Raw genomic sequence first — 23156 nt, forward strand, 5'->3', positions numbered from 1 at the left:
ACAGGTGACCACATTTGCCAAGATGGCTTTGTATATCTTGCTCCAGTTTTTAAAAAAATAATTGTTGGGATGTGGACATTCAGCAGCCAAGTGAGATGCCTGGTTTGTTTGTGCTCAGATTGCTATTCTGCGTCACAACCATTTCACAGCCGGGCTGGCATCGGAGTTCTGGGAACAAACTGAAAGGTCTGAATGTGCTTTTGTGCACAGAGCCCTTTTTCTAAAGAATTATAAAGATTCTAAGAATCACTATTAATAAGCTGATATCCTTGGGGGATTTGATGAAACATGCTTGTCAGAAACCACTTCACAGACTGAAGAAATGTTCTCAGCAGGCAGGTAGGGAGGTCTGTGGCTTATTAATTGTGCACGGCATCATATGAACTCACTGATGTGATAGATGGTTATACTTCTACTAAAAATCTTCCCAAGTGAAAGCACAGAGCTCTTGAGATTGTAAAAAGGCACGGGAAAATAAATCGACCAGCCTGGAAAACATTACATGTTCAAATAAACGTATTTGTGATATGAGTGGAGCTCACATACATACAAACCTTGAAAAAAATCTAGCTAATGTCTCTGTATCCTCTTACTGTAAATTACTGATTGGGGAAAATGCATACTGGAAATCAACTGGGGAAAAATGTGTACTATAACAAGTCCTCTGACAGGCTAATTCTGGGAATTAGCAGTACTGACTAGTAGTGATGCTGGTACATAGCTGCTGGAGTTGTGCCTTTCTCTATATGCTTCAGGTGACAGGAGTGACAAAGCAAATGTTCATCTAGCGGATAACAGCGATGTCCATCTTCATCATTGAGTTCCATCCCACAATCCTACAAAAAGACCAGAGTGGCTATTAAAATGTATATTTGCTTTCTGCTGCAAGAACCAACTAGTACCTGACACCAGTATTTAAAGGAGATCAATTCCCTAATAAGGACATGAGCACTTAAACTGTTGACAGCTCTTTCAAAATAAGCCCCTAGTATCTAGATTTGTCATGGGCAGGAAAGTATCCATCATAAGCATCTGTAAGATTCAACCTCCAGCACAGTAAGGTTAGTCTGGTTTAGTAGTTTTTCTTTATTACTTAGATCTTATGGTGAGTTATGTCCCTATACATCTTAAATACACTAGCATTTTTCTTAAAATCTCCAGGCTGGATTCACCACTGTTTTACTCCATTGAAGTCCCTAGACATATTATGTTGGACATTTTTCAGCAGTTAATAACTGCTGTAGGAACTTAACAACATGAGGTTGCCGTTGCTGAGTTCCCAAGATACCTGCGTATTTTATTTCTTGTTAAAATAGTATTTTTTCACTTTGCCCTTAGAAAGCTGTTGACCCACCTCACAGTGATAACATTCCACGTGGTAATCCTTGTCCATAGACACAACCCGAATGGTCTCATCGGACCCCTGTAAATATTAAAGCAAAAAATATATTATATAGATGGCGGGTAAAGGAGGATGTGACACATGGGTTTTGTGAATTTCTTCCTGCAGCAATGTGGATATTAAACAAATGCATGTGGGCCACTGGTAGAAAATCTCAAATAAAGCCTGCCATCTGCAGATCTGCTTTCAGCAAAGCTTCATCATCAATCTACTGTAGGCATCCCTGGAAAACTGAATATCAGAGACTAAAAGAAAGATTTCTGCTGGCCAAGTCAATCCCAAATGGATATAGCAAGGAGTATGTGAAATCCTTCAATATTTCACATTTCTGAGAAAGTGTCAGCATTGTTAACTGGTTCTACCAAAAGACACCAAATTAACAAGATTATGATGAATAAGAACTCAATTCTAGTTGAGGGCACTCCCTCATACGTGGAACACTCTTCAAAATCAACAACTTGGTATTGACTAAGGGACAAGTTAGTCTGACCTACCAGTAACAGCAATGAAATCTCACAGAAGGTGAAATCTCACAGATTAACCCAGTGGTAGCAAACTGAACTATCAAGCAAAGGAACTACTGAGTCTCAGACACTGCACTTTAACCTTGGGCCAACAGAGGCTGAGATTGCTGTGAAGGCAACACTCGAGGAAACAACGTACAGCTCTTATGAGCCAGGAAAACATTCAGTCTGACAGAGAGTCAAGGAAAAAATGGCATGATCCTAGGGGTCCCCAGGAAAGCAGTGGAGTAAGAATTGTAAGCAATAGCAAAAAAGGTTCTTACCTCAGTCGGCAGAATGGGATGTCCACATGCTGCACATTTTGGAGCTAAAACTCTACAAGAGCAATGAGAAATTACAGTTACACATATACCATCTGTATGAAAGAGGTTTGTATGTTCTGACTAAGAGGTAATCTGCAGTATGTGGTTTTTCACTTTATCTGCAAGGATAGTGGTGTGAAGAGCTTTTCATTCCAAGTGTTTGTTTACAAAATGAACTAACAAACTGGATACCACCATATAGCCCTCATATTGGCTCGAATGGCTGCGCAATCTGCAGTAAACATTACTTATGGAGGAAGCAGTAAATCCCAGGGCCGATCAACAAATTTTTTATACATCCAGGCCATGGAGCATCCGGACCATGGAATTTATCAACGAATATTGTACATGATCCATTAAAAAATGTCATTTATGCCAGTTATATCCTGGTGTGACTGATAGAATCTGCTCTGATCTGAGGAGCTGCCATTTTGGAATAAACACTTTTGAGAACCTATTTCTGAGGCCAACTCTCAGTACTCTGTTTTCTCTAGAAGGGAAGGGCACCTGTGTTTAGACATGTTTTTCAAAATTGAAAACTTTTAGGAGTGGTTAGCATAGCTAGTTATTCTCAGAAGGAGCCATACCAAGCTGGTAGCTGCAGACCCTCAGATAAAACGGTTACTCACCTTCTCGTAACTGTTGTTCTTTGAGAGATGTTGTTTACGTCCATTCCAATCAGGTGTGCGCGTGCTGCGTGCATGGACGTCGGAAAGTTTTCCCCTTAGCAGCTCCCGTCGGGTTGGCTGTGGAGCCCTCTGGAGTGGTGCCTTCATGGCGCTGGATATATGACCTTACCGACACGACCCCCCCCCTTCAGTTTCTTCTTGCCGGCTACTCCGACAGAGGGGAAGGAGGGTGGGTATTGGAATGGATATGAACACATCTCGAAGAACAACAGTTACGAGAAGGTGAGTAACCGTTTTTTCTTCTTCGAGTGCTTGTTCACGTCAATTCCAATCAGGTGACTCCCAAGCTCTACCCCGGAGGTGGGATCAGAGTCAAGGAATTGCTGATTGGAGCGCCGCTCTGCTGAATGCCGCATCATCTTTGGCATGCTGGGTGATAGCATAGCGAGTGGTAAGCGTATGCACCGATGACCAACTTGCTACTCTGCAGATCTCCTGTATCAGAACCTGGGCCAGGAAAGCAGCTTACGAGACTTGTTCCCTTGTGGAACGTGCCATAATAGCAGGGGGTGGGACCTTGGCCAGCTCATAACATGTGCGGATATAACCTGTCCAGGCCCTTGAGGAAACGCCCTACCATGGGGTTGGCGAATACGGAATGTCCAGACGCTCCCAGATGGAAGGCTAAGATAGCAGCGAGGTGTACCTTAATGCTGCCAGGCTTTGTTGTTTCAAGTGTAGGAGAAACTCCAGGATGAGTGGTACAGGCACCTGGAGTGGAGGTGTGTGATGCTGGGCACACCAACAAGTGAACCTCTTCCACTTAGCTAGATAAGTGGCCCTGGTGGATGGTTTCTTTATGCCTAGTAGAACCTCCCTCACTGGTCCCAAGCACATGAGCTCCATCGGGTTTAACCATGAAGCTTCCAGGCTGTAAGATGGAAGGACTGGAGGTCCGGGTGGCAAAGGCGACCATGGTCCTGTGTGATCAGATCGGGGTAGAGTGGTAGTACGATCGCGGTGTCCACTGACAGCTCCAGAAGCATGGTGTACCAATGTTGACGGGGCCACGCTGGGGCCAGCAGGACTACCTTTGCCTTGTCTGTGCAGATCTTCAGCAGCACCTTGTGCATGAGTGGGACCGGTGGGAAGGCATACATGAGGCGGTCTCCCCAGGGTAGGAGGAACGTGTCCGAGATCGAACCCGGGCTGTGTTTCTAGAAGGAGAAGAACGTTGGGCACTTTCTGTTGCTCCGGGTGGCAAAGAGATCGATTTGGGGAAATCCCCACCTTTGGAAGATGGAATGTATGACATCTGGACAGATGGACCACTCGTGATTGCAGAAGGACCTGCTGAGGTGGTCCGCTAGTTTGTTCTGCATGCCTGGGAGACAGGACGCATCCAGGTGAATGGACTGGGCTATGCAGAACTCCCATAGCTGGAGGACTTCCCAACATAGGGGAGAGGACCAGGCTCCACCCTGCTTGTTGATGTAAAACATGGCTGTGGTGTCGTCCGTCATCACTGCCACGCATTGGCCTTGCAGTAGGGACCGGAAAGTTTGGCATGCAAGTCGCACCGCTCTGAGCTCCCTGATACCGATATGGAGTAATGACTCGTTCTCTGACCATAGGCCTGTGTTCGGAGATCTCCCAGATGTGCCCCCCAACCCAGCACTGACATGTCTGTTACCAAGGACAAGGAGGGCTGTGGACTGTTGAGGGGGTCTCCTGCGCACACCATCCGAGGGTCGAGCCACCAATGGAGGGACTCGATTACTTGCTGTAGCACCGTCACCACTGAGTCCAGGCTGACTCGTCCCAGGCAATAGGCCAAAGCGAGCCAAGCTTGGAGTGGCCTGAGCCTCAGCCTGGCATGCCGGACTTGCTGTAGTGGTCAGGTACCGCCTGAGGTTTTGAATAACGTCTGTTATGACTTGGAATCGGGTCTCTGGAAGGAACGCCTTTGCCTGTATCGAGTCCAGCACCACCCTGATGAATTCTATTCTTTGGATCGGTGACAAGGTTGACTTGTTCACATTGAGGAGGAGTCCCAGTCCCTGGCGGTCGGCGGAATCGAGGCCGGGGTCTGCCACAAGGTCTTTATGTTGTTTTGAACAGTCTTGATCAAAGGCAGAGCTACCCGTGATGGACCTTCAGGAGTGAGAATATCCACCAGGGGGTGCTCGGCCTCGACCACCTCCTCTGCTTGCAACCCCACGTTGCGGGCAATTCGCCTAAGGAGGTCCTGATATGCCCTATGGTCAATTGGAGGAGGGCCCAAAGCTCATGCCCCTGACACAGCTTCATCACCTCCACCTCACACTGCCCTGCCACAGAGTCGCTACGTGCCGGACTCAACGGTCCCTCTGGGGTACCGAAGTTAATGGCACCGACTCATGCCCACTTTGCACCGGGTCATTTCTGGGGTGCGCCGTGCATCCCCTGACATTCCCACGGTTTTCGGGGCCAGTGAGAGCCCCCTTTCATCCTTCTTGAGTCGCTTGTGCGGCACCGCGGAAGTTGAGCAGTGATGGGCTGCTATTCCTGGCTGCAGTGCCGGGGTGCGCTGGTGCCGAGGGTCTCTTGCGCTAGAGTCCTTCCTCGGTGCCGTGTCACGTACGGATGCTGGAGCACTCCGTACGGACAAGCTCGGTGCCAATCTTGGCGGTCTGCAGCTGGCTGTGGGTGGAGAGTGGATTCCATTAAAAGTTGTTTTAGGGGGAAATCATGCTCCTTCTTGGTTCTTGGCTGAAAAGCCCTGAGATTTTGCCTCTCCGTTTGGTGCACTTTAAGCAAGATTCGTGGGGGTTACTGATGAGCATAAGCTTATTGCAAGCACTTCAGGGCTTAAAGCCTTGGGCATGCCCCAGAGCCCAAGGGGTGGGTGGGTTAGGGACTGGGGAGAGACCCCGCTCCCAACCTACTATCTAAACTATCTGTACAACTATGTACTAAATTAACTATAACATTAACTTGAAACTCGAATGACTAACAGGAGAACATTAAGGGAGCACCTGCTGAGCAAGTGAGCATTGTTCCAACGGCCGTCACAGATGGTAAGAAGGAACTGAAGGGAGGTCGGGTCAGCAGGATCATATATCCAGCGCCAGGAAGGCGCCACTCCAGGGGGCTCCACAGCCAACCTGATGGGAACTGCTAAGGGAAAAACTTTCCGACGTCTGTGCACGCGGCGCACGCTCACCTGATTGGAATTGACGTGAACAAGCACTCGAAGAAGAACAGAGCAGTTTCTATCACTAGGTCATACAAGCCATTTTTAACGGCTCATGTACACTGTAATAGTAGAGTGCCAGCTCTTCTATTGTTAAGGTAGGCAATTGCTTTCTGTTTAAAGGCGATCCGGATGTTTAAAAAATTCATGGTCTGGCTCTACGATTTACTTTTTCATCTACAACTACTATTTACTGCAGATTATTCAGCCATTCAGGGGTAGATTTCAGGTTGAAGAAGTCCTTGAAAGAACAGTGAACCCCACTTAAATAAGGACTAGGAAGTAGGAATAGGATAGCATTGCATTATCTGTCTGAAAACAAAAAAGTAGCAATCGTTTAAAATGGCTACTCAGAGAGGTGGAAGTGGGGACAGGGAAAATTAGACACAGGAATAATCCATGCACAGACATATTAAAACACCTGGGGCCCGATTTCAAGGCAGTGGGGCATGTTCAAGCTTGAGAAGTGTTTTGGGCGGGTTCAAATCATTTCAAGTGCAAGGGGGTATGCATTACTTTATAGTAATAGTTATCTACAAGAAATTAAAACTTTAGCACAAGTGCAACATAAGGCAATTCTATGGAGCACCTTAGAGCAGGATTATTGTATATTTCAATATCCTCCTTGATCATAAGAGGAATCAGGCAGCAGAATGGACTAAGCGAAATGGCTCAAAGTGTATGTCAACTGGTAGGTCTAATATTACCTATGACAGTGGCTCTTTAATCTCCCTAGATAGTACATTACTAGTGATTTGCAAGTAGATTTTTTTTATGATATATTATTTAATTAACTAACCATATAAAAAGGTGAATACTAACCCTCACCCTCCAAAAAAAACCCACCACCACCACACACACATACGTTCAGCACTAACATCCTAATCATATTTGGTTCTTACAAGCCAGAGTCAGCCCCTGGTGTAACAAAGTGCAGCTCCCATTGGCTTCAAAGAAATTTACCGGTACTTCAGGGCTGATTTAGTTCTTATTCCTTTAAAGCACTTTACAAATATTAACTAACTGAACCATACATTTCCCCTGACAGATAGGTGAATATTAACACCATCTGCAAAATTGATGTAAGTGACTTACCCAAGGCCACAGAGGAAGTCAGTGGCAGAAGGAAGGGAAGAGGTCAGGAGTTCCTAGCACCCAGTCCCATGCTCATTACACTAGTCCATACACCCACACTATTTTGAAGGTTGAATTAGTGGGTTTTCGACTAGGTTTACTTAGCTGTTTACTTTGTTCTTACTTGTGGTAATCTCTGACACAGTAGATTTTGTTCTCAGTGTCTACAGTGAATGGCACTCCATCCAGACATTCATTACAGATCACACAACGGAAGCAGCCTGGATGGTATGATTTCCCTAGAGCCTGCAGGATCTGCAATAAACCAGAGACAGAAGAGAGCTCATGGACAGGCATTAAAAGATGAGAGTATAGCTGTAGGAGCATACTACCGACCACCTGGCCAGAATGGTGACGGTGACTGTGAAATGCTAAGGGACATTAGAGAGGCTACAAAAACAGAAAACCCAATAATAATGGGGGACTTCAATGATCCTCATATTCACAGGGTACACATCACCTCAGGGTGGGCTGCAGAAATAAAATTTCTAATCATCATTAATGATGGTTTCTTGGAGCAGCTGGTCCTGGAACCCACAAGGGGAAAGGCAATTCCTGATTTCGTCTTAAGTGGTACACAGGATCTGATCCAAGAGGTGAATATAGCTGAACAGTTGAGTAATAGCGACCATAATATAATTAAACGTAATATCTTTGTGGGGGGGGGAGGGGAGAAATACCAAAGAAACCCAACCACAGTAGCATTTCACTTCAAAAAGGGGAACTACAGAAACATGAAGAAGGTAGTTAAACAGAAATTAAAAGAAATAGTCACAAGAGTGAAATGCCTGCATGCATGGAAACTTTTTAAAAACACCATAAGAAAAAGACTCAAATTAAACGTATAACCTAAATTTAAAAAAAAATAAAACCAGTAAGAGGATAAAAAAATGCCACCAGGGCTAAACAGAGTAAAAGAGGTGTTTACAGGGGAAAAAAATACTTTTAAAAATTGGAAATCATATCCTGCTGAGGAAAATAGAAAGGAACATAAACTTTGGCAAATCAAGTGTAAAAGTATAATTAGACAGGCCAAAAAATAATTTGAAGAGCAACTAGAAACAAAAAACCACAAAAACTAACAGCAATTTTTTTTTAAAGTACAACAGAAGCAGGAAGCCTGCCAAACAATCAGTGGGGGCCACTGGATGATCGAGGTACTAAAGGAGAACTCAAGGAAGACAAGGCCAATGTGGAGAAGCTAAATGAATTCTTCACATCAGTCTTCACTGCAGGGATGTGGGGAAGATACCCACATCAGAGCTATCCTATTGAGGTGGACAAAATCTGAAGTACTGCCCCACACTGATGCATAAATAGAAGAGATTTTGAACAAATTATTAAATTAAACATTAATAAGTCACCAGGTGATATTCACCCAAGAGTTCTGAAGGAACTCAAATGTGAAACCGCAGAACTATGTAACCTATTGCTTAAATCAGCCTTTATACCAGATGATGGGAGAATAGCTAATGTAATGCCAATTTTTTTTAAAAAGGCTCCAGAGGCAATCCTGGCAATTATAGGCTTGTAAGCCTAACTTCAGTACCAGGCAAATTGGTTGAAACGATAATAAAGAACAGAATTGTCAAACACAGAGATGAACTCTATGTTGGGGAAGGGTCAACATGGCTTTTGTAAAGGGAAATCCTCACCAATCTATTAGAATTCTTTGAAGGTGTCAAACATGTGGACAAGGGAAATAGTGTACTTGGAATTTTAGAAAGCCTTTGACAAGGTCCCTCACCAAAGGCTCTTAAGCCAACTAAGCAGTCATGTGATAAGAGGGAAGGTCCTCTCGTGGATCAGTAACTGGTTAAAAGATAGGAAACAAAGGGTAGGAATAAATGGCTATGTTTTTTAGTGGAGAGAGGTAAATAGCAGAGTCTCCCCAAGAGTCTGTCCTGGGACCAGTGCTGTTCAACATATTCATAGAAATAGGGGTAAACCCCAAAGGTGGCAAAGATTGCAGATGATACAAAATTACTCAAGATAGTTAAGTCTAAAGCAGGTTATGAGGAGTTACAAAGGGACTTCACAAAACTGGGTAACTGGGCAACAAAATGGCAGATGAAATTCAGTGTTGATAAATGCAAAGTAATGCACATTGGAAAACATAATCCCAATTATACATACAAAATGATGGGGTCTAAATTATCTGTTACTACTCAAGAGAAATCTTGGAGTTATTGTGGATAGTTCTCTGGAAACATGTGCTCAATGTGCAGCGGCAGTCAAAAGAGCTAATAAAATGTTAGGCACTATTAGGAAAGGGATAGAAAATATAATGCCACTATATAAATCCATGGTGTGTCCACACCTGGAATACTGAGTGCAGTTCTGGTCTCCCCATCTCAAAAAGGCTATTTTGGAATTGGAAAAAGTACAGAGAAGGGCAACAAAAATGATTAGGGGTATGGAACCGCTTCCATATGAAGAGAGATTAAAGAGACTGAGGCAGTTCATCTTAGAAAAAAGACGACTAAGAGGGGATAAAATAGAGGTCTATAAAATTACAACTGGTGTGGAGAAAGTGAATAAAGAAGTGTTATTTACCCCTTCACATAACCCAAGAACCAGACGTCACCCAATGAAATTAATAGGCAGCAGGTTTAAAACAAACAAAAGGAAGTACTTCTTCACACAACACACAGTCACCCTGTGGAACTCATTGCCAGGGGATGTTGTGAAGACCAAAAGTATAACTGAGTTAAAAAAAGAATTAGATAAGTTCATGGAGGATAGGTCCATCAACAGCGACTAGCCAAATAGTCAGGGACGCAACCCTATGCTCTATCTGTTAGTCTTAAAGGTGCCACAGGACTCTCTGTTGCTTTTAACCCTATGCTCTGGGTGTCCCTAAATATCTGACTGCCAGACACTGGGACTGGATGATATAGGATGGATCACTGGATAAATTGCCCTGTTCTGTTCACTCCCTCTGAAGCATCTGGCACTGGCCACTGTCAGAAGACAGGATACTGAGCTAGATGGACCATTGGTCTGACCCAGTATAGACATTCTCATGTGTTTATGAAAATAATATACTTATGACATTACATCAGACAATGGTGCAGTGTCATCGGAAATACTATGTATGTCCTGTTTTAGTAATTTAATTATAAGAATGATTTAGTAGAGATAGAAATGGTCCATAGAAGAGAGCTGGGATCTACATATAGCAAGAAATTAAAAAGACTAGAATTATTTAGCTGGAAAGAAGAGTTGGCAGGGGCTAGATTTAGAGTTTTAAAATTACAAAAGTCAAAGGGAAAAAGTGACTGATTTTTCCTTTAAACTCTGTCTGAAACCTTAAGGATATGGGGACACTGCCTAATTAAAGGACAGGAAATACAGAGCCAACAAAAGAAAATACCTCTTTCCACTCTTCTGCAACAGGCTGAGACACATGTAGCAAAGAGAGGACCAGCATAGAAACAGATACTATAGTCCAGCCCCCAGCCCACCAATGCCCTATCTGCCCCCAGCTCAATGGGCTGCAGGAAGCCATGCTCTCATGCAATGGGTGTGGACAGGAACATCAATAAATGGCCACAGGAGTTCATAAAAAGGCAAAGTCAGTGTGTTTTTAAATGTCCTGCTCTTCAAAGCAAAGTTCATTTTGACCCGACACTGAAAACATGTCTGTGCAACAAACATGAACGGATGCTAGTTTTGCTTCCTGGCAATGACAAGCCAGAGGATTAGGGTTCTTTCACTGTCATAAGTCATCACACCAGCTAGACTAACAGATCAAATGAGGTGATCCTATATATGAATTTCTTTTGCCCTGGAGACATCATTCAAAATGCTGTTTTCTTTCTGAGGCAAGCATCACTTACCATGTCCATTATCAAATGACCACAAATGAAACACCTGTCAGCTGACTGCTGGAAACCTGAATACTGCAAGGAGAAAAAAATTGGCTTAACATTTTACAAGGCTGGGTAACACACACACTTTGAGTGATCTGCCTTACTCTGCTCAACATTTCTTATGAAGCAAAACTTCCTTTTCTTTAGTCTGAACAAATATTGGGCAGGCCCTCATTAGAATATCTCAAAGTTACAGGGTCATATTTTCGAAGTTAAAAGGGTCTGTAAGTTCCCATAACACTAGGGTGCTAATTTAAGTTTAAATTGAATTTAACATACATGGGCAAATACCAGATGTGCACATGTAAATCAGGGATCTACTGGCAATCCATATGTGCTTATTTGACCATCATGTGTGCGCAAATATTGGGTGTTTATTATGCATATACATCTCGTATTTGTATGTGTAAATTAGGTGTACACAGATAGAACCTGGCCTAACTTGAAATCTGGCCCACAATTTCACTAGGTTAATAAATGTAAACTTGGAGGGCCAAATTCTACCTTCAGTTATGCTGGTATAAATGTGGCGTGAATACCACTGAAGTCAGTGGCACTGTCCCAGCTTAATGCTGGTATAATTCAGAATAGAATTTGGCCTAGAGGATTATTTTTGCCAAGAACTAAACATATGGACCTGATTCTCAATTACACTAATGCCACTTTTACACCACTGCCACCAAATGTAATGCACATCCACTTTAAGGCTGCCTTACGTACCGTGACTAGCAGAAAGGGTTTTAGTGTAAATGAGCATCAAGCCCACCAAGTATTTTTAATATATTTAATTAGACTGTACATTTTGCAATGCCTGGATTATTAACATCTATTGTTTTTAAATTACATGAGAGAGAAAAGGAAAGCTGACTCCTCTTCTCCCCAATAGCAATCGTTGGGGTTGATCAATAAGAGGGCACTTTGGGGGAGAGGGGGGAAGCAGAATGAGCACACTCACTCGCTAACAACCAATAACAAACAAACTAATTCTTAAAACAACACAAACAAAAATACAAAACAAAACAAATCACCCTCCCAAAAGTCTTAGTTAAACACCCATAAACTAATGTTTCATTAACTTATTTTTCATACTCTTTTTTTTCCTTTACATGCTGACTTTTCTTGTGTTTCCAAGAACTGGCTGTTTCTCTGCCTGGAGTTCAAGGTCATTTCTGTATTCTAAGGCTACTGCTTCATTTTTGTGCCACCCAGATGCACCTACATAGGGACCACCAACCACTCCATACATGACCAGAGGGGCTGCTTCTAGAGCAATGTTGTTCACATAGTTCAGACCAGGACCCAAAGTAAGGGTCTGGTCCAAAGCCCATTGACGTCAATGGACTTTGTAACAGGCCCTAAGTGTGCCACTTCCACAGCCGTGTGAAAGAGCTGCAGAAGTCTTAACGTTGTTTCAGGGTGTTGTTATGCAGTGCACCTAAATCAGATAGGTATTTAATAAATATTTTTAAGCACTGCTCCCCCTACTCTGTCCACAGTACATCAGGGTGTCTCATCTCTCTCAGAAATGCCCAGTGAGAGAAAGTTGATAGGAAGGGGAAAATCTGTTCCCTTGCTTGTTTCTCTCTCTCCATTTATCATGCCCTCATCCCCACCATATCTGAACACACAACCCAATCCCTTCCCGGTGCATGCTGCTTGTTGCCATTCTTTTGCTGAAATGTCAGTTGTTGGATTGTGTGAGTTGCTTGCATTACAGTTTCTCTGAGTCACAGCAGGCAAGTTGCAACGGGAGAGGCACAGGGCAGCAGTGCACTCACCAGAAAGTCTTCTTCACAGAACACCTTTCCATTAACAAAATAAAAGGCTTTTCCTCTCAGTTTTCGACCTAGGGAGAAACAAGAGGAGAGAGAAAAAAAAGTTAGTAAATGGATGAAAAAAATACTACCAAAAGCTGGTAAAAGAGATGCATTTGGGGCAGTGTCTGTCTTTTTGTTCTCTGTTTGTGCAGCACCTAGCACAAATTGGGCACTAGTTCTTGACTAGAGCTCCTAGGTCCCATGGTCATGATGATAATAATGATGATGATGATTACTATTATTATCCAACTGAGCTGAATGCTAGAAACCATTCCAGGCCCAGAATATCAACTAATCATGTTTTCTTTTTAATGACAGTCCTGTGATCTTTGGACTCTAATCCCTGTGTTGCAACAAGGGTGGTTTCAACAATGAGAGTTTCACATTCCACGTGGAATCTCAACACCCTTTTATTGAATAAAACGTACCTAAGAAACGACCTCAGCACAACATACTGTTTAATGCCACAAAATACCATCTCCCACACTCATCTCTGAAACTAAGTGAGAGAGGGAGTTCTAGGATCCTGCATGGAGCAGCAGGGATAGTTTGCTGATTCACTCGGGAAGCCACTGCTGGTGAGTGGTTAGGTAAATAAGGGTGTGTGCACAGGGGTTTACCTATACTAGATTTTATTTCTTTAAAATTTCCCATCAGTGCTGTTCCACCAGTGGGAGCTCTTCTTTAGGTGACCTAAGCACTGGCAGCTGCCGGCATTTTAAACACCACATTGTTTGGACCTGCTCTGAGCAGAGTTAAGCACCACAACGGCTAAACGCCTGTGATTGGACAATACTAGCACTCCCATTATTATTACTGCCATGGGAGTTGCGCTGGTGCTAGCAATGATATGATTTTTTTTTCCCCTGGGGAAAAAAAAGAGGTTTTTTTGTATTCGTTTTTAGAGTACCTCTTGTGTCTCTCTACAATCCACTTTCCTCGATAAGGCTGTGACACTATCCTCTAAAGTAGCAGCTGATCTGCTTGTGTATCTGTCTGAGGTAAAATGTTACAAAACCTGCTGATAATTCCAAGGAGGAACTGTGCAGCCAGCATTCCTGATTAGAAGGTATATGGCCAGAGTCTGATTTCAGGCACGTACATGGAACTTCGGCAAGGAAAAGGTAGTATAATTCTAGGAGCAGAATGTACAACATCCCATTTGATACATTACATAGGGTAAATACTGTCTAAGAAAACAAATATTGCCAGATTATTGTATGTTGCTGTGCTTACAGCATAAGCTCCTAGGCATAGGATTTATGTTTTCCTTTAGGTTCTACACAGCACGAAACACATTGTTGGCACTCACGAAATAATAATGCTACTCACTGTAACATACAGAATTAACAAAGGAAGACAACAGAATGAAGCAACATAATTAAAGTGTAATCTGTTTTATGGTGTGTACACCAGAGGGCGCTTTCAGACAGGCCAGAAAACACCATGTACTACTAGTTAGGAAATCAAATGCTTGTACAGAGATCAAGGTGAAATCCTGGCCCTATTGAGGTCCATGGAAATTTTGCCAGGATTTCACCCTTTGTCTTTAGTGCTCGATCTGGAGGAGGGCAAAGAAGGGCAAAGAATATTGCAGACGCATTTCTTGAAAAGTCAGCCACTGTTTGCACATGCAGCAGCCAATTTTATCATCAGCATAGACAAGTAACAAGTGCATTTTAAGGGATTAGCTATGATATAAGAACCACCATGTGATAGGGTTTTCTGTCACACTTAAGGACAACTGAGTTACGATAGGTTTTTATTGCCAGGTGGGATGGGAAAGCACAGCTTGATAACTACGTTAGGGAATGATGTTCCAGTTTAGCTTTTAGCCTGGGCCCAAAAGACTGTTCAGCAAGGTCAAATAGTGAAAACAGACATCGTGTTTCAAAATCCCACTGGGTAGTAGCCTGTCAAACTACAGTGTTTGTTTGTTTGTTGGGGGGGAGGGGAGAGTGCATGCTTGCATGCAACACACATTTATGTGAGCAAACACGAGTTTGCACTCTGGGTACAAGCAGAATTTATTGATGCAGCTCACTTTGACAATTTGACTGTCCAAATCAACTAGCATGGAGCATACAAACATATGCACTATAGCAGACTTCAAGGCCAGTGAAAGTTGCAATATATGTAACATGGGACATTATGAAACAATGACATGTCAGACCACTGCTCTGATTCCTTAACAAGCAGTCTTTGTTGACTGGAGGACCAACCCACTAAAAACCGAAGCCTTCTCCTAGGCCTGGTCCACACTAACCCCCCACTTCGAACTAAGGTACGCAAATTCAGCTACGTTAATAACGTAGCTGAATTCGAAGTACCTTAGTCCGAACTTACCGCGAGTCCAGACGCGGCAGGCAGGCTCCCCCGTCGATGCCGCGTACTCCTCTCGCCGAGCTGGAGTACCGGCGTCGACGGTGAGCACTTCCGGGATCGATCCGGGATCGATTTATCGCATCTAGACAAGACGCGATAAATCGATCCCAGAAGATCGATTGCCTGCCGCCAAACCAGGAAGTAAGTGTAGACCTACCCCTAGTGTTAACATTCTCCCTGCATACAGCAGTCACAGACACACCCACAGCATAAACATCTGCTGCACAAGACAGAAGAACAGCCACTGTAGGTTTAGGCTGCCTTGCAGAGGTGCACTGGGGGTGAAACAGATGGTGGTGCAGGGAGCTCCCTTGCTCCTTAGCCTGTGCTTGCAAGATGTGGTCATAATGCTGCAGGTGGTGGAGACGGAGGTGCCAGAATTGCCACTGGAGCTACATGAGGGGGAGCTGCAGAAGCTGTTTAAGAGGGGATTTGGTCTTGGTCCCTCACCAGGCACCACTCAGTTCTGAGAGGGCAGCACTGGTGGGAACACACACTACATCAGTTGACAGATGCAGCAAGAGTTGCTGCTCAGTGTGCTCTCTCCAGCTCCTTGGCAGCATTTTGCATAGGCAGACATACCTCCTTCCACACCACTCCAGCACTCCACCTCCCACATGCACTACGGGTTCTAAGAGCAGTTATCTGGTCCATCATTTTTAAAACATTCTCAGTAAATCATGACTTTTTCTAAGCAAACCTGTCCCGGGAAATGAAATACAGAACAGCAGCACAGGTATGCAATCGTTCACCAGCCCAATAAGACCCCAGAGAGAAGGATGGCATAATCAGTGATTATGTCTACACGCAGGCTGGCACCCAAATAACTAAATGGGCTTTAATCTACACCATGTGCTATGCTGGTGCAAGTCTGTGTGTGGACACCCTTATTTCAGGACAAAAACACCCAGTTTCTGTTGTGCTTAAGCTGATATTTTACTGAGTTAAGCAAAATCAAAAGAGAACACTGATTCCACAGTAAGAATGCCCATACTCGTCTTATTTCAGTATAGTCAAAGGTGTAGACTACAACCAATTCAGTCATTTGGATGCCAGTTTGTGTGTAGATCTGTCCTACACAGGCACTGATTTTGATGGCGGGTTTGGTCAGTGGGGAGATGAGGAACGGAATAGAGCTGTAATGAGACAATACTTCAGCTACTAATGATTATTTAGAATGTGATTGCCAAGTAGCTTCATGAGCAATTTAACAAGAGGCCAAAACAAGCAGTCCTTACTCAGAAAAACTGCCCACTGATTTCAACAGCAGTTTTGCCAGAGTACAGGTGTCAGGGTTTGGACCTACACACCTAATTAAAAAACAAGAATTGAAACATTCAACTTAAAAAAATAAGTTACAAGCTAGCACACACGGTAGCATAGCAAAATGTGCAGATGTCCAAATGACTGTCCTGCTATATCTAATGTATCTCCATAAAGACAGCTTGGGGAGGAGGAGGGGAAAAGGCAGTAAAGCTGTGCCTGTTTTTGGATGAAGGCCCTGACCCGTGTGCTAGCGATCCCCATTGCAACAGAGGGACACAGGTTGAATTGCTGCCACAGTCATTCTTTGACAATGACAAAACACATTTTACAGGCATTGTACGTCATGTGTATTTTTAACCCCCTGACACTTGCAGTCAAGATTTATTACAGCAATCCCCAGTGGGGTGGTCACAGTTTATGTTCTGTGTCAATGTTTTCTTTATAAGCTCATTTAGCAGCATGATAAGCCCCTTTGGAAGGTATTTATAATTCGGTTGTCAAAATTTGAACTGGATAGATGCACAAGAGGTCCTATTCCCAGGAACGCTTTACAGGAAAATAAAAATCAATTTATTTATTTTTGCTTTTGAGGAAGGGACGGGGTGATTATTTTATTTTTAGCTCCTCTCTCACCTCACCCTAACCTTCTTTTTCTCTAAACATCTGGCAGAAATTTAATGTGAAATTTTTCAAAAGTGACTACATAAATTGCACCCATAAAAACCATCCATGCAGCAATTGTATGTACGGAACCCCCATGTGTACACACAAATCAGGGAACTGCATATGCAAACAAGGCAGACTATTTACTGACTTCTACCACTCTCATCATCGAAGGACCTAGGCACCTTACAAACATTAATGGATTTATCCTTGTGAGGTAAGGAAGTATCCCCATTTAACTGATACACAGAGACTGACTTCCCCAACATCACACAGGAAATCTATGGTGGAGCTAGGAATTGAAATATCTCTGGTCCTAGGCCAGTGCCTTAAACCACAAGGCTACCCATCCTCCCTGCTGCTTGTTTTGTGTATACAAGTGTAAGACTTGGCGCAATAGATACATGTGCATTTTTTCCAGGCACCAATAGAAACCATAGATATACCAGAAGCACACGACAGGTCTAATAGACAAAACTCATATGCCCACATTTAAAAATTTGACTCTTACTTCTTAGAAGTAGGATTGTCAAGCGATTAAAAAAATTAATCGCGATTAATCGTGCTGTTAAACAATAGAATACCACTAATTTAAATATTTATGGATGTTTTCTACATTTTCAAATATATTAATTTCAATTACAACACAGAATATAAAGTGTACAGTGCTCACTTTATATTTATTTTTAATTACAAATATTTGCGCTGTAAAAAACAAAAGAAATAGTATTTTTCAATTCACCTAATACAAGTACAAAAAGAACAGGAGTACTTGTGGCACCTTAGAGACTAACAAATTTATTTGAGCATAAGCTTTCGTGGGCTACAGCCCACTTCATTGGATGCATAGACTGGAACATACAGCAAGAAGATATTTATACATACAGAGAACATGAAAAGGTAGAAGTAGCCAGACCAACTGTAAGAGGCCAATCAATTGAGATGAACTATCATCAGCAGGAGAAAAAAAACTTTTGAAGTGATAATCAAGATGACCCAGAGACTGGGAATGGTTGGACCATTACACTAATTGAATCTATTTACCCATGTTAAGTATCCTCACAGCTTCTATGGGTCATCTCGATTATCACTTCAAAAGATTTTTTTCTCCTGCTGATGATAGCTCATCTCAATTGATTGGCCTCTTACAGTTGGTATGGCTACTTCCACCTTTTCATGTTCTCTGTATGTATAAATATCTTCTTGCTGTATGTTCCAGTCTATGCATCCGATGAAGTGGGCTGTAGCCCACGAAAGCTTATGCTCAAATAAATTTGTTAGTCTCTAAGGTCCCACAAGTACTCCTGTTCTTTTTGCGGATACAGACTAACACGGCTGCTACTCTGAAACCTAATACAAGTACAGTAGTGCAAACTCTTTATCATAAAAGTTGAACTTACAAATGTAGACTTATATACAAAAAATAACTGCATTCAAAAATAAAACAATGTAAAACTTTAGACCCTACAAGTCCACTCAGTCCTACTTCAGCCAATTGCTCGGACAAACAAGTCTGTTTACATTTGCAGGAGATAATGCTGCCCGCTTCTTGTTTACAATGTCACTTGAACATGAGAACAGGCGTTCGCATAGCACTGTTGTAGCCGGCGTCGCAAGATATTTATGTGTCAGAGGCGCTAAAGATTCATATGTCCTTTTATGCTTCAACCGCCATTCCAGAGGACATGGGTCCATGCTGATGATGGGTTCTGCTTGATAACGATCCAAAGCAGAGTGGACAGATGCATGTTCATTTTTATCATCGGAGTCAGATGCCACTAGCAGAAGATTGTTTTTCTTTTTTGGTGGTTCGGGTTCTGTAGTTTCCACATCGGAGTGCTGCTCTTTTAAGACTTCTCCACACCCCATACCTCTCAGATTTTGGATGGCACTTCAGATTCTTAAACCTTGGGTCGAGCGCTGTAGCTATCTTTAGAAATCTGACATTGGTACCTTCTTTGCACTTTGTCAAATCTGCTGTGAAAGTGTTCTTAAAACAAACATGTGCTGGATCATCATCCGAGACAGCTATAACATGAAATATATGGCAGAATGCAGGTAAAACAGAGCAGGAGACATACAATTCTCCCCCAAGGAGTTCAGTCACAAATTTAATTAATGTATTATTTTTTTAATGAGCAACATCAGCATGGAAGCATGTCTTCTGGAATGGTGGCCGAAGCATGAAGGGGCATACGAATGTTTAGCATATCTGGCACGTAAATATCTTGCAACGCCAGCTACAAAAGTGCCAAGCGAACGCCTGTTCTCACTTTCAGGTGACATTGTGAATAAGAAGCAGGCAGCAAAATCTCCCGTAAATGTAAACAAACTTGTGTGTTTTAGCGATTGGCTGAACAAGAAGTAGGATGAGTGGACTTGTAGGCTCTAAAGTTTTACATTGTTTTGTTTTTGAGTGCAGTTATGTAACAAAAAAAATCTACATTTGTAAGTTACACCTTCACGATACAAGAGATTGCACTACAGTACTTGTATTAGGTGAATTGAAAAATACTATTTATTTTATTTTTGCAGTGCAAATATTTGTAATCAAAAATAATAAAGTGAGCACTATACACTTTGTATTCTGTGTTGTAATTGAAATCAATATATTTGAAAATGTAGAAAAACATCCAAAACATTTAATACATTTCAATTTGTATTCTATTGTTTAACGTGCGATTAATCGCGGTTAATTTTTTTGAGTTAATCACGTGAGTTAACGGCGATTAATAGACAGCCTTACTTAGAAGACTTTCATTTTATTTTACTGGGTCAATGTGTTGTGGTCCATAAGTAGCAAGAATAGTATGCAAACCTCAAATAAAGCAAAGCCTTTCAAAAAAGTTATACTCTTGGGTCCTCCTCATGCACCTCAGCACAAGCCCCACTGAAGTCATTTCAGCAAGTGGTAGGATCGGGGCCTTATACAGTAGAACCTCAGAGTTACGAGCACCAGAGTTACGAACTGACCGGTCAACCACACACCTCATTTGGAATCAGAAATACGCAATCAGACAGCAGCAGAGACCCCAAAACAAAACAAAAAGCAGCAATTACAGTACAGTACTGTGTTAAACGTAAACTACTAAAAATATAAAGGGAAAGTTTAAAAAAAAAAGATTTGACAAAGTAAGGAAACTGTTCCTGTGCTTGTTTCAATTAAATTAAGATGGTTAAAAGCAGCATTTTTCTTCTGCATAGTAAAGTTTCAAAGCTGTATTAAGTCAGTGTTCAGTTGTAAACTTTTGAAAGAACAACCATAATATTTTGTTCAGAGTTACAAACATTTCAGAGTTAGGAACAACCTTCATTCCTGAGCTGTTCGTAACTCTGAGATTCTGCTGCATACTATATCAATGGTTCTCAACTTCTCCAGACTACGGTACCCCTGTCAGGAGGCAGATTTGTCTTGTGTACCCCAAGTTTCACCTCACTTAAAAACTACTTGCTTATAAAATCAGACATAAAAATACAAAAGTGTCACAGCCACTGTTACTGAAAAATTGCTTCCTTTCTCCTTTTTACCATATAATTATAAAATAAATCACAACCTCCCCTCCCCAGGTTAAGAAATACTGATATAGTATATAGAGCAGTATAAACAAGTCATTGTCTGTATGAAATTTTAGTTTGTACACACTTCTCTAGTGCTTTTCATGTAGCCTGTTGTAAAACTAGGCAAACATCTAGATGAGTTGACGTACCCCTGGTTGAGAACCACTGTACATCTTAAAACTGACATCAGTTCAAGAGGTCAAAAAGCTCGATGTAATTTTTCATTCCAACTTTTTCTTTTAAAAATCCATGTCTCAAATACTGTTGAGATTCCATTGGTATGATTGCTGAAATGATGCCCTTGCTTGCCCATTAGAATGTTTAACTCATGGGTTGTCACTCTGAAAACTAAATACTATAATGATCTTTGGCTTGAATTGCTGGCTTCTGGCAATATTTCACCATCACTTCACTTGGTTATTGGCAAAAATGTAGTAGACAATTAAAATATTTCCACACCTCTACCATTCCATCTCTGGCGGTTATTACAGGATTTCTCAGTCCTACCCATGATAAGAGCTTTGATCCTCATACCTCTATGTATTCATCAGTCCTATCTAGGATATCTAATCCATTTAGCTATGGGACCTATCAGATGACTGTCACCATGGTATTTAAGCACTGCGTCAGTACTACTTATAACTGTGTCAGTAGTATCTTTATGCTCCAACAAGCACTCTTTGTTCTGCAATTGGTAGTAACCATACAGTCAGACTGAACTTCCAAGATGCTAGTGTTTTTTGGCCACTATAGTCTCACATTATGGATCTTGCACTTTAAAGTTTATATCTTTATAAAACTCTGAATCTCCTACTGCTCCCACAGAGGCCAATTGGAGATTTGCCCTAGACCTCCATAGAAGCTGGATTGAACCCTGAGAGTTTAATTTTGTCCAACGGCTTTTTAAATTGGTTTCTCATTAATTAGCATCAGTGGTTATGCTGGTTTAAAAGGAAACCAGGATTACAAGTCCCTGTTTAAAGGTAAAAAGTTACTGTGCACCACAAAAGTTTTCATCTCAATGTGTATAATTAGAAGTCTATCCATCTTAACATAGCTCTACAGTTATAAAACCAACCTTCTACTGTAATTACAGCTGGCAGATTTTTTTTAAACACAAAAGATTTAAGTTCATAGAGGCTATAACCTCCTAATTATCCATGTGGCTGGCAGTCTGGAAAATGCCAGCATTCTAAGAATGGGAGCCATGGAGTAAAACTGCAGTTCCCTATTTCCTTTTTGTTTCCCCTCAGTAACACTCAGATTGTCTGCCTATTCTGCTCCCTTCATGCCACTCAGGCAGCACAAAGGGAGCACAGACTGGCTGCAAACCTCTAGCCGGAATTCCCCCAGGTCCTACACCACACCCCCTGCAGCCCCTTGCGCAGGGGATGTTTCAGAGGCAGGGAAGCACAATGAGCGCCAGCAATCCCCTGCTGACGAATGATACCTTGGGTACCATCACCAGATGCCACATGCTTAGGGTGACCAGACAGCAAGTTTGAAAAATTGGGACCGAGGTGGGGGGTAATAGGAGCCCATATTAAAAAAAAAAAACAAAAAAAAACAAAAAAAAAACAAATATCAGGACTGTCCCTATAAAATCGGGACATCTGGTCACCCTACACATGCTAGAACCACTTTTATGATGCTCTAACCTGTGCCTCGGGCCAGGAGGAGAATCGGGGAGGATAGCTCCTTTCTAAGGGTATGTCTACACTACGGGATTAATCCAAATTTAGATAATTCAAATTTGGGAAACAGGTTGTATAAATTCGATTGTGCGTGGCCACACTAAGCACATTAATTCGGTTTTTAACCACATTAATTCGGTGGTGTGCGGCCACACTACCCCATTAATTTAACCACATTAATTCGGTGGTGTGCGGCCACACTAACCCTAATTCGAATTAACAAAATCGATTTTGGCTCTACTCCGCTCGTCGAGGTGGAGTACAGAAATCGATTTTAAGTGCCCTTTAATTCGAATTAACTGGCTCTGTAGTGTGGACGGGTGAAGGGTTAATTCGGATTAACGCAGCTAAATCCGAATTAAAGTCGTAGTGTAGACCAGGCCTAAGGAAAGGAAGGAATGAGAGCAGCAGAATAAAGACAATGGGCTTCAAAAAAGCAGACTTCAACAAACTCAGAGACCTGGTAGGTAAGGTCCTACATGAAGAAAATCTAAGGTAAAAAGAAGTTCTGGAGAGCTGGCAGTTTCTCAAGGAGACAGTATTAAGGCACAACTGCAAACTACCCTGATGCGATGGAAAGGCAGGAAGAATAGTAAGAGAGTATGGATCCATCAGGAGCTCTTTAATAACCTGAAAATCAAAAAGAAATGCTACAAAAACTTGAAACATGTA

At 42.3% G+C, this 23156-nt stretch overlaps 1 protein-coding gene across 1 annotated transcript in view; it reads right to left on the reverse strand.

Moving 5' to 3' along the window:
- Window positions 1–373: 373 nt before the first annotated feature.
- The window catches only part of LOC112117876 (LIM domain-containing protein 1), a 55296-nt gene continuing 32513 nt past the window's right edge, over window positions 374–23156 (reverse strand). The window contains exons 3-8 of the mRNA XM_026646108.1: window positions 12880–12947; window positions 11069–11131; window positions 7351–7481; window positions 2190–2241; window positions 1355–1423; window positions 374–836 (exon numbers count right to left, since the gene is read on the reverse strand). Of these exons, the coding sequence (XP_026501893.1) occupies window positions 699–836; window positions 1355–1423; window positions 2190–2241; window positions 7351–7481; window positions 11069–11131; window positions 12880–12947 (521 nt within the window). The 3' untranslated portion in view covers window positions 374–698. The remainder of the gene's footprint in view (window positions 837–1354; window positions 1424–2189; window positions 2242–7350; window positions 7482–11068; window positions 11132–12879; window positions 12948–23156) is intronic.

Source organism: Terrapene carolina, unplaced genomic scaffold (assembly GCF_002925995.2).
Source record: "Terrapene carolina triunguis isolate 2854851 unplaced genomic scaffold, T_m_triunguis-2.0 Scaffold34029, whole genome shotgun sequence".
NCBI classification, from domain to species: domain Eukaryota; kingdom Metazoa; phylum Chordata; order Testudines; family Emydidae; genus Terrapene; species Terrapene triunguis.